The following is a 12,216-nucleotide window of genomic DNA, read 5'->3' on the forward strand; positions in this document are numbered from 1 at the left end:
TTTTAAAGATCGAGGGTCTTAATATATTTTGCATAAAATCACTAGTACGCCATTCATGTTTTACATCTTTTTTATTTTAGTTTTTATTATTTTAATTTTACTATTGACTAAGAAAGCAGAAGCAATTAGCTTTTTATTAGGATTAAACCATAAAAAAAAAATTTTGAGCACTAAAATAAATTATTATATAATGAACACTAAATCGAGAATGTTTGGTGGGTGCATGAATAATACCCCGTTACAGTAAAAAAAAAATCCACAAGGTATAGAGTTTCTTATAATAAAAACTTAACAATTTATTACTTCCTTTTTTATTTAATTCAAACAATTGATTTTAAAAATAATAATGAGATTTGAAACAACGAACATAGTCTATCATATTTTATGAAATCCAAATCCAAATATAAAAATAAAGAATCTACCAAAAAAATCGAAGAATAGAAGTCACCAAACAACAAGTTCATGTGAAAGGAATGAATGAAGGCGTTCCACTAAAAGCAGAAACAATGGAAGAAGATAAGGGAGTGCACTTGCCTTCACCATTTCCCTTGTTGGAAAATTACCTCAACCCACCAAATTTGACAACCCCCCCCCCCCCCCCCCCCCCAAAATAAATAAATAAATAAATAAACCCCCTCCTCAATCTGTCTTTGTTGCAATTTCGTTGGTGCATTATCGTTTTTAGTGGACAAAGCCACCCCCCCATCGACGAAGGAATAGGATATTGTCCACTTCCGACAGTCACCATGTATTTTAGTACCAAAAACTAGCAAAGAAAATAAACAAAACCAACCTCTTCATGTCTTAGTTACCTGACAAATTTCTCAACTCTAATTCTATCAAAGCATCTTCCCTGCTCTAGATGCCCTCCCCTCTTTCTTTGTCTACGTTTACTTAATTTGGTTGTTCTTGTTAAAAGTGGGCACACGCTCTGTCGCTATAGAGTTTAGAGAAAGAAAGACTCATAATTTCTTGCTTTCTATCACTTCTCACCTCACTCTTTCTCTGACAAGACTTGTGGTGTTTTGATATATACCAAATAATTCAGAGAAAGAAGAAAAAGAGGTGAAGAGTTTTCTTGAATTCTTGATTGAGTTGTGAAGAAAATCATGGCTTCTTTGATTCTTTTGCCTGCAAATTCTGTTTCTGGAACTAGAAGCAAGGCTGCCCCACCAGGGTTCTTGTTCTCTGGTGGTAGGCGGGCAGTGGCTCAGGTGGGGTTCAGGAATCGAAGGTTGTTTACTGTTCGGTCTGCTTTGGATTCTCTGGAAACCAAAGTATCTGATATGAGTGTTAATGGTAATTCTTTAAAGTTTCCCTTTTTTGCTCTTATTGTATTGCTTGCTTTGACTTTTTGTGCCTTTTGTCTATCCGGGGTTTTCTTTTTAGATTAAAGATTGAGACTCTTCATCCATTCTTTTGGTGTTGGTACAGTGGTTTTGAGTTTTATGTTAATTTTGCTTCAATTAGCTCTGAATTTTGAGAGAGTTGGTGGGTTGATGACTTGTAAGTGTATCATTGAAATTAAATTATGCTATCCAGTTACGCATGGATTATAAATGGGCGTCTCTTATGTTGACAAGTTGCTTAATCCTCTGCAAAAGAGCCAAACGCTTTGTTTTATGTCTCTGTTAGCAACTATAAAAATAATAGCACCTGGAATGGAAAACCCAGTAAATTGGAGAAGGTGTTAAATATTTTGAGTAGCTAGATAAAATGTTATGTTGTGATCTTTGGGAAATGCGTGTGAAAGATTGCTGCATTTTTTAATAGACGAGATAGTTCATAGGAATATTCAAGTTTTGTTCATAGTAACTGGAATTGACAACAAATTGAAAAAGGTAGTAAAGATTTTCATTAGATGAAATGCATATGTTATGATGCCTTTAAGAATTATGTGTGAAAAAAAATACTGCTGTTTTATCTGTATTTGTTGATGTCACTTCAAGGTCAGTAAGATGTGTACGAAGACATTTTTTTCTCTCGCTGACCATGCATTGAATTGTATGATTCCCAGCTCCAAAGGGGTTATTTCCACCAGAACCTGCTCATTATAGGGGACCAAAACTGAAGGTGGCTATTATTGGAGCTGGGTTGGCAGGCATGTCAACTGCAGTGGAGCTATTGGATCAAGGCCATGAGGTATTTGCTCACAATGCCCCAAGGACTCTCATCAGCTTATTACATATTTGCTTTTTCTGCATTGTCTTGCTTGAACTTCTGATCATCTTGACCTTATTGGAACTCAAAAACTTTTGGAAGTTTGTGGATTACATGTTTTAAGCAACATAGCATTAGCATTATACAACAATCTCATTTCTATTTAAGAGCAAACTTGACATCTATTTCTTGGAAAGTTTCAGTTGCTCTGAAACTGGTTTTATGTGATAATGGAAATTAGAGATAAATGTTCTTATTTTTTATCAGGTGGATATATACGATTCGAGGTCTTTCATTGGTGGTAAAGTGGGTTCGTTTGTTGATAGACGTGGAAACCATATTGAAATGGGACTTCATGTTTTCTTTGGTTGCTATAATAATCTTTTCCGTTTGATGAAGAAGGTGAAGCAAGTTTCTTTTGTTATTGTGATATAACAATTTAAAATATAGTTTTTGAACACAAAATGCTGCTCTTTATATAATTTGATACCTTTTCTGAATCACCACCTGAACATAGGTGGGCGCAGATAAAAATCTTCTTGTGAAGGATCATACTCACACATTTGTTAACAAGGGAGGTGAAATTGGCGGTATGATTTGATACTTGATCCTTATCTGATCACATTTTGCCTTACAGTAGATGTGCATCGTAGATTGAAACCATCTTTCCTCAGTTGGTTTGCTAGCATCCTGTATTGTCATATTCAATCTTGTTTACTATATTTAAATCCTTTCACAACTTGAATTTGATTTCAGAGCTTGATTTTCGGTTTCTAATTGGAGCTCCGTTGCATGGGATTCGTGCATTTTTGTCGACAAATCAGCTTAAGGTGATTCTTTTCTTTTCCTAGCATCCAGTTCATTCTGGACTTTACAGGGCAATATCCTTCACTTTAGATGCTAGCCAAGAAAAATGTCATCAACATGTTTATATCCTTCAAACTGCTGCTTCTTTTGTTCCCTGTATGTCTCCTGGGCCATGACAATGCATCTATTATGTATCACTACTGAAGGCATTTAATATCCTTTTCTTAGCGACACCCTCACAACTTTCATTGCAGTCTAAATATTGTAGTTTTGGCATCCAAATTTAAGCTGGAAACCAGGAGAAAAAAAGATTGAAAAAAGAAAAAAAGTGTTGAAGAAACTATAAGGGTTTTATATGTCGTCTTTCAACATCTTTTGGGAAGCTGAACCAACCGGTGCTCAATTTCCTAGCCCCTCTAACTCTCTTTTGATGTAATTTTCTCATGGTGCTGTTCAATTGCAGCCTTATGATAAAGCAAGAAATGCGGTTGCTCTTGCCCTGAGTCCAGTTGTAAAGGCTCTTATTGATCCAGATGGAGCATTGAGGGACATAAGGAATTTAGATAGTGTAAGAACAATCTCATTTCTCTTTCTTTTGGTGCTTTGATTACTTGCTCAATAATTTTGTTAATAATACCCTTGAAATTACATTTTCTTACTACAGATCAGCTTCTCTGATTGGTTTTTGTCCAAAGGTGGCACCCGCATGAGTATCCAAAGAATGTGGGATCCTGTTGCTTATGCCCTTGGGTTTATTGACTGTGATAACATCAGTGCTAGGTGCATGCTGACCATATTCTCATTGTTTGCCACCAAGACAGAGGCTTCTTTACTTCGCATGCTCAAGGGCTCTCCAGATGCTTACTTGAGTGGTCCCATTAGAAAGTATATCGAAGATAAAGGAGGCAGGTATAATTGTAAAATATAGGTTCAAAGTCATTCCTTGTCTTTTCTTTTTTTGGGTCCCAATAATTGATATTCTTTAACGCCTCTTTATCTCCAAGAGCAGGTTTCACTTGAGGTGGGGGTGCAGACAGATACTTTACGATAAATCTCCTGATGGAGAAATACATGTCACAGGACTTGCCACATCGAAGGTAAATGGCTTCTCATTTTTCTTCTTTTAAACTGAATCCTTTATGACATTGATGTATGAAAGCATCATCTAGATTACTTGTTCAATGATTTTATCATGAACCTGGTTGCACTGTTCCAATTTAAGGATCAATAGGGGTGCGATCTATTTTTCTCGACATTGTTTCAATGAATATTATCAGTAGGCCATGGTTCTAAATTGAAGGCGACCAGGGAAAAGGGCTTAAGAGTTCAGACAAAGCATTCAATCTTGCATCTTTTGATAAATGAAGAGGAAATGAATATCCCACACTCTGTCTGACTCCCCAAGCACATATTTGTGGGTTTGCAATTGGAGAATTGATTTGAGTTATTTTCTTCAGATTGATGCATATAGTTGGTGCATGTAAAGTTTAGAAATTAAAATCTTCAGTCTATACCCTATAGGGAATATGTTAAATCAAACCTAGCCAAATTAATAGAGGAAGGAAACAGAGTGTGTAAGGTTATGACAGGATCAAGACTCGTACACCAAACATCTGAGAAATTAGATTGTGTATTTGTATTTAGGAGGTTTCTGTGTTTTATTTTTATAATCAATCAGTGATTGTAAGGTCTCCATTAATGGAATGTTTAATATCATTGTAGGCTACGGATAAGAAAGTTGTTAAAGCTGATGCATATGTTGCAGGTATGCAGTCAGATATGCTCTCTCTCTCTGTATCCTGTCTCAATTGTGCATTGATGGTTTTTTGTCATTCTGTGGTTTGATTCATTGGCAGCTTGTGATGTCCCTGGAATTAAAAGACTACTTCCATCCCAGTGGAGGGAATCAAAGTTCTTCGATAATATTTATGAGCTAGTGGGAGTACCTGTTGTCACAGTACAGCTTAGATACAATGGCTGGGTTACAGAATTGCAGGATCTAGAACGATCAAGGTGAATTTCTATCTATGCTGGTGCTCTGATTGTGAAAGCAGGATGCTTTTAAATGACGAAGAATATTATTTGCTTTGATAATAGCTGAGACTATTCATAGGCATCTTTTCCAATAAACCCTTGCTTCTTTCAATTTATAGGCAGTTGCGGCAAGCTGCTGGCTTAGATAACCTCCTGTATACCCCAGATGCAGATTTTTCTTGTTTTGCTGACCTAGCACTTGCTTCTCCAGAGGATTACTACATTGAAGGACAAGGCTCATTGCTTCAGTAAGAAAAAAAATATCTCTACTATCAGTATACTGCTGCTAGCTTCTGCTTTTTATAAGGAATATTGATGATCTACCTTACATATCCCTATAGTTCTCTTTTATATTTCCATCCCATTCTGTTGTATTCACAAAAATCAAATGTTTCAGATGTGTTCTGACACCTGGAGATCCTTACATGTCCTTGACAAATGATAAAATCATAGAGAGAGTCTCAAAGCAGGTTTGGAGCATTTAAACGCTATCTCTTAATGCCTAAAGTCATCTACTATATAAGGTTATAAGCCCTATTACACACTCTGGGAAGTCATGCAAGAACATAATGTGGGTAGTCTTTGATTAAATTCTTCAGGCTTTAGTAACTTCTGAATTTAAATTGTTCAGCTTGACAGAGCACTTATCCATAAGGCTTCTTTCATTTCTACACACACACCTTTTGCATGAGAGCACACATGGTAAACTTGGCTTCAGATGGCAGTAGTCACACCTTGAAAATCTACCATCTGCATGTCATTGACATTTGTAAACAACCTATACTCATTTATGTGAATAAAGAAAACATCTCTATTCATTTTAGGACATCAAAATCAGCTTACTTGGGAAGTACGAGAATTTAAAATTGTTTGTGCACCTAGTAACCAGGCTTGAATGCAAGTCCTTTTAAGCTGTGATACCACCTGCAATTGCTCTTTTTTTGTGATATGGGCCCTTGGTAGACCAAAAGGCAATTTGAGATCAAAGGTTTCCATCATCACAGATGGTAGCTTTCATATAACAAGATGGTAAAATATTGTGTTTGTTGCTTTTGTAGCTAGTGGTTGAATCTTTTTTGTGTATAGAATTGTGAATTGTTGATTCCAATTACTGTTGTGCAATATTCTCGTTTCATGCACTTATTTTTTTTTATTTCCATAATCAGGTCCTGGCTTTGTTCCCCTCATCCCAAGGTCTAGAAGTTATCTGGTCATCCGTTGTAAAAATTGCGCAATCTTTATATCGTGAAGGACCTGGCAAAGATCCTTTCAGACCTGATCAGAAGACACCTGTGAAAAATTTCTTCCTTGCTGGCTCATACACAAAACAGGTAACATAAATTTCCATTCACTTTTAGCTTGACTGAAAGGCAGCTTCTAGTGTTTGCCCCCACAGTTTTCTGGATTAAAACACCTATTAATTAAAAGGGAAAAACCATCAGAGATTAACAGGTTAATCTAAGTTTCCTTGTTTATCAGTAGTGTCATACAAGCATAAGCGCATAAGTTGAGTCAATGAAATCCAGCAAAATCTGGAAAAAAATTGGAAGTTGATGTTTCTGCAACACTTGGTTTTATTTTAGTGAAAATGTAATAAAAACTGCAGTAAATCCAGCATTGTTTCTGCATTGAACAGGATTACATAGACAGCATGGAAGGAGCGACTTTGTCCGGCAGACAAGCTTCAGCATACATTTGCGATGCTGGGGAAGAGTTATTAGCTTTAAGGAAAAAACTTGCAGCTGTCGAATCTCAAGACTGCACAAATTCTAACACAGTAACTGATGAGCTCAGTCTTGTATGATAGCAATTACATATCACATATCAAAGCTTCATGATTCATGGCTGAAATAAATAGTTGTTGGGTATATGATGCCAATAAGGTTAAGTTTATGATTTATGCAATTCAAAACTTTTCCAATGTAAAGATTAGTTTCAGTTATTAGGCAATCTAGGCGTTGATGCTGTCATATGCCTTGCTGTCAAGTCATGTAACGATCATGGTATTTACAGTGTTTATCTCAGTGGTTGAAATGAAGTTTCAACCACCTAGACAAAGAATCCTGGACATGGCATTGAGATAGTTTTTATAATTATGGTTTGAAAAAGTAAGTTTAAGAAAAATTATAAATTATAGATTTTTCTTAATCAGGTTTCAAAATATATACAATTGTGGTATATATTAATTAATTAAACACTTATAAATACACGGTCTCAACCGTGAGACCACACTGTCTACAATGGCTTGAATGATTTATTTATTTTATATATAAAAAAAAGATGTATTTATTCCTTAAGGAGCATCATGGCCTGGCCTGGATCCCACGTTATAGGTCTAGGTGAAACGCAGGAATGCGGGCAATAAAGCTCGGAATGAGGATGACATTCAAAAGTCCAAGAGAACGAGCCAATGGAAACGTGGAGTCTACTACACAGAATAACCATACGATGATCGGCTGCTTTTGGCAGTGGGAAGGGTGTTTTTTCCCAATAAATTCCCTAGTTTTTGACGTAGATGAACTTGGTAATTGCAGTAAAAGAAAGCTCTAGAGTCCTCGCTTGGACAAACATGTCTTTTAAAGTTTGTTCAGTAATGTGTTTGCTTTTGCAAAATGATTTTGGGAATAGATGCATGCTTTTCGATGGAGATAGTACCGCGGTGTGGTAGCTGTGGCTCTCTAGCCTCCACAATACCAAAAAATACATGACTATGATTGGAAATTATAAGATCCTTCCTGGCTCCCTCGCTGAAAAGAAAAATACTTGACTACGATGTGAAAATGGACGACCTTTGGAAAGAAAATAAATGGAGGCTGCGTGTCAATGCTCCCATGTCACACTCTGCCGATTCGGATCTAGATCATTGCTCCAGATCTGACAACAGTATTTTTTTTCCTTGAATAACTCTATGCACATGGATGACAGAAGCCACAAGACATTATTGTATGGAATCCTTGAATTAGCTAGTAAACAATAAGCAAAATGGAAAGAAAACAGACTTGGATGGCATCTCCTAGCTTGCGTACAACACAACATCGAACATTGCGATGGACAGTAATCAAGGGAATATGTTCATGAGAAAGATGGCCTAGACTCCGATTACTAGAAAAGATTCATTTTCCTGCAGAGTCCACATGGCTTATACAAAGTTGAAATCACATCTGGTTTCTTTCTTTTGCCCGCAGTTTCTATGCTAGAGCAAGGAAGCTAGCCAGTGAAGCAGAGATTCTTTTAATGAAAATCTATGATCAATTCACCATTATGCATGTATTATCCACCATTTCTGCCTAATCAAGCATGGAATCTGTTGTCTGCTCTTAAAGGGTGTAAAACAGTGTCCAACCATTGACAGAAATCACAATAGTTAGAAATCAACATCAAAAGAGTAAAAAGCATCAAGTAAACCACATGGATTATTCAAAACAAAAGCTTGATTCATCATTTTTATTGGTTCTTTAACACACAGCCGCACATCAAAATTAACAAGGCAAAAGATCATTAACCACCATGACATACCAGAGGCACAAAGACATTATCAAGCTCAAGCCAGTTCAAATCACACATGTTATCTTACTTTACCAACTCAAACCCATCCTCTGCTTCCTTCTCAATTTCACTCTTAGCAACCTCCATCTCTTCATCAAAGAAAATGTCCCATTTCCCTTCCCACTTGATAAAAAACTCAGTATCCTCAAAATACTTCACTCTATGCACATCTCCGGCCGGTGTGAACAGATAATCGCCAACAACCAGATCATATTTTGCTTTCTTACTCAAATTCCACACCCTTTTACTCCCTTTTAGCACCACCAAATCATGCCCAAATGTATGATGATGTGCAGGCTCTACACTCCCTGCTTTGAAACTTACTATAGCTGATGTCGGACTCTCTCTAACTATCTTCATTGCCCCGCCAGGAATAATCTCGATGGGGTCTAATTTTCTGTTTTTCACCAGGCAGCAGAGTGCGCACGCGCTTGTGTTTATACTTCCCTCCTCTTGTTGTTTAGGATCAGAAATTTTTGCACCAATTACAGGCATCTCGCTGAGCGAATTGTCCAAGAAGGATTCTATTTCTTCCCCCCATGGAGCAGAGTTCGAAGCGGGACAAGGAGACTTAAAAGGGGTTTTAAGCCAAGTGTCGAGGATTTCTATGGCGGAGTCCGGGGATGTTGCCATGCCGGAGACGGCAAGGACGTTGGAGTTGTTGATGGATCGGGAGTTGGCGGCGTCTGCAGTGGAAAGGCAGGTTGCAGCGAAGACGCCAGGGAATTTGTTGGCAAAGATGGAGACACCGACACCAGTGCCGCACGCGACAAGGCCGCGGATTTCTGGGGTTGGGGATGATGGGGTAGTGGACGCAGCGGAGACAAGGCGGCCCACCTCGGCGGCGATGGAGTAGTAGGAGGAAGTGCCGAGGTCTTCTACTTCTATGTTGAGCGAACGGAGGTGAGAGACCAGTGTGTCTTTGAGGGAGCAGCCGAAAGCGTCTGCTCCAGCTATTATCTTGAGAGGGGGGGGAGGGGGGGTTGGGGTTGCGGTGGTGGTGGACGAGACGGTGGTTTCGGCCATTTGTGGCGGTGGAGGAGACAGGACAGCGAACTTGGAGAGCGAGTGGTAGTGGGTACTGACTGGGTAGTGTCTCTATTAGTATTGGACGAGGATCATTCTAGACTATATTAAATAATAAATTAATAATTAATAATAGAAGAAAAGGGACGGCAATAGGACTGGATTCATGATGGAGATAAATTAATTATCAACAGTTTTTTATTTAAAAGTAGTTGTAAACGTGATTATTTTTGAAAATATAGTTTTATTTAAAAATATATTTTTAAAATAATTTAAAAACATAAAAAATATTATTAAATAAAAATATTATTAATTATTAATATTTTTTATTAAATTTGCCCAACCCCAATTTAATACTAAACATATACTTAATTGAATATAAAAACTATCATATTTTTTAGATTGTTTAAAAAAGGGTTAAATTTAGGTTGAAATGTATGTTAATTTAAGGATATTTTTAATTTTAAAAAATAAATTGAATATTTTTAAAAGATTACTTAAGATTTATTTAATATTTATAATTAACTTACATTTTTTATTTTATTTTTAGTTTAATGTGGGTCTTCGGGTCAATTTGCGTGTACCTAAACTAATTCCACGGGTTCTAAAGTTAACGACCATATAAATCTCAAATGATTATTATATAAATAATTATAAGACTCAAACCTGAAATTACAGAGAAAGCAATATTCCTTCTTTTAAGTTGTTTAATTATTTTAGGTAGTCATATTAAAGAAGAATGTGAGTTAAAGTCAATAAGTGTATAGAATCATGGGAAAAAGCCTCCATCTTCGGCTCCTTCACCAAGAAAAAACGGTATTAACGTATATCAAATTAAATTTTTTTTTTAATTTTTCTAACTTTACATTTAAAAATTAATTATAAACATGTTCTTAATTGAATATAAAAACTAACGTATTTTTTAGACTGCTTAAAAAAGGATTAAATTTAGGTTGAAATGTATGTTAATTTAAGAATATTTTTAATTTTAAGAAATAATTTGAATATTTTTAAAAGATTAGTTAAGAGTTATTTAATATTTATAATTAACTTACATTTTTTATTATTATTTTTTTTTTATTTTTTTTATTTTTTTTTTTGATTATTGTGGGTGTCCAGGCCAACTTGCGCGCACCTCGACTAATCCCACGAGCCCTGACATTTATTTATTTGTTTATATAGGAGATGGAGTTTTAATCCTTGTCCAAATATTCTTTATTTATTTGTTTATCTTCGGCTCCTTCGCCAAGAAGAAACAGTATTCTACTGTTGTCTCTCTGTGCAATCAAATGGATTTGTTTGGAGTCACCCACAATGTTTATTCTCTAACTATATCGACCTGGTTTGGCATAAACCCGTCGTATCAGTACTAATTTTATAATTAGAGTTATTATAATATTATTAATTTTAATATTTAATATCTAATTATTTTTTAAAATATATAAGTTTAACAAAAATACAGATTAATGATAAAATATATTTTTTTCATATTTTATTATATATTATTCACCATAACCAAACATGATATAAATATAGTCATTTTATTTTATATATCAACGTCAAACACAATACTCTCTTCATCTTTTTTTTCTATCTTATTTCCTATGTTTTATCTCGAAAAAATAACAAAACACTATCTATATATTGAGAAAGAAGAGAGAAAGTTAATCAAAAAAATTTAAAGAGAAAGAAAATGCTCAAATGAACTTTGAATTACAAACAAAAAAAAAACATTGATTATTATGTTAGGTTTATTTTTTAAAAAAGAGTTAAATAAAAGTGGTTTTTTCAATAACCATGTCGAGAAAAAGTTGATCAAGGTTTATTAAAAAAGTTTATTCATTTTCTTGAATGCTGATTTTTTTATCATGATAAAAAAAAACTATTTAGTAGTCAACAATCACCTCCCAAAACAGTTGATTTGTTAAAATAAATTAGAGCAAACAATATTCATGTTTGCTTAAAAAATAAGATAAAAACAATAAACTACCAAGCATGCGGAGGTAGGCTTTTTTATGAAAGGATAAGCTCATCATTGTCTAATCTTTTTTTTTTCTTTCATACTAATTTTTTTACTTAAATACTAATTAATATCCAATTTATTTTTAAATAATAATTGATATTTTTATATGTTTTTTTTAGTTTTATAATGCTTAAAAGAGATTGATATAATTTGTGTTAACTCATTACTAGAAATTACTAGAATATTCTTATAGACTTTGTGTGTGTGTGTGTAAATCAAATAAATCTCACACATATAAAACTTGGTAATGTAATTTTAGATAATGAAATTGCAATTAAAAAAGTTTCGATAATCAAAATAAAAAAAATTAACATTGTTCATATAAAACATTACATATACTATAAAATTGGAAGCAACTAGTGTCTATTTATTAATCTCTCTTGAACCTACTTTAAAGAAATAAGAAGATGCAAATATGAGAGATATTTTTTTTTTATTTTGATGCCTTATATATTTTATTTTTCTTATATCCATCTTTTTTTTTTATCAAAATAGAACACAAAAAATAACAAATAAAATATCACAAATTACTAAGACCACAACATAAAATTTTTTAATACATACACCATCTAATTTGTTTTTGTATTTCAAAATTATTTTTAAAAAAAATTATATATTTT

The 12,216-nt window shown here is 34.5% G+C and overlaps 2 protein-coding genes across 2 annotated transcripts; one reads left to right on the forward strand and one right to left on the reverse strand.

Moving 5' to 3' along the window:
- The first annotated feature begins 657 nt into the window (after nt 1-657).
- LOC133695342 (zeta-carotene desaturase, chloroplastic/chromoplastic) lies at nt 658-7,094 on the forward strand. The gene is made up of 14 exons (XM_062117284.1): nt 658-1,299; nt 2,018-2,142; nt 2,428-2,562; nt 2,678-2,750; nt 2,917-2,990; nt 3,431-3,535; nt 3,632-3,876; nt 3,977-4,064; nt 4,690-4,732; nt 4,824-4,980; nt 5,121-5,249; nt 5,399-5,471; nt 6,168-6,332; nt 6,638-7,094. The coding sequence occupies exons 1-14, from the start codon at nt 1,110-1,112 to the stop codon at nt 6,803-6,805; spliced, it is 1,770 nt and encodes a 589-aa protein (XP_061973268.1). The 5' UTR covers nt 658-1,109; the 3' UTR covers nt 6,806-7,094.
- Nucleotides 7,095-8,414: 1,320 nt separating this feature from the next.
- LOC133695343 (DNA damage-repair/toleration protein DRT102) lies at nt 8,415-9,630 on the reverse strand. Its single transcript, XM_062117285.1, has one exon. It carries the CDS (start codon nt 9,571-9,573, stop codon nt 8,572-8,574), a length of 1,002 nt encoding a protein of 333 aa, XP_061973269.1. The 5' UTR covers nt 9,574-9,630; the 3' UTR covers nt 8,415-8,571.
- Between the last annotated feature and the right edge of the window lie 2,586 nt (nt 9,631-12,216).

The sequence above is a fragment of the Populus nigra genome, chromosome 5 (assembly GCF_951802175.1).
Source record: "Populus nigra chromosome 5, ddPopNigr1.1, whole genome shotgun sequence".
Lineage (NCBI taxonomy): Eukaryota > Viridiplantae > Streptophyta > Magnoliopsida > Malpighiales > Salicaceae > Populus > Populus nigra.

Coding starts and splice junctions, on each gene's coding strand:
- LOC133695342 (XM_062117284.1), top strand. CDS start 1,110: ATGGCTTCTTTGATTCTTTTGCCTGCAAATTCTGTTTCTGGAACTAGA. Junction 3,536..3,631: donor ACATAAGGAATTTAGATAGT/GTAAGAACAATC, acceptor TTCTTACTACAG/ATCAGCTTCTCTGATTGGTT. Junction 4,065..4,689: donor CAGGACTTGCCACATCGAAG/GTAAATGGCTTC, acceptor ATATCATTGTAG/GCTACGGATAAGAAAGTTGT.
- LOC133695343 (XM_062117285.1), bottom strand. CDS start 9,573: ATGGCCGAAACCACCGTCTCGTCCACCACCACCGCAACCCCAACCCCC.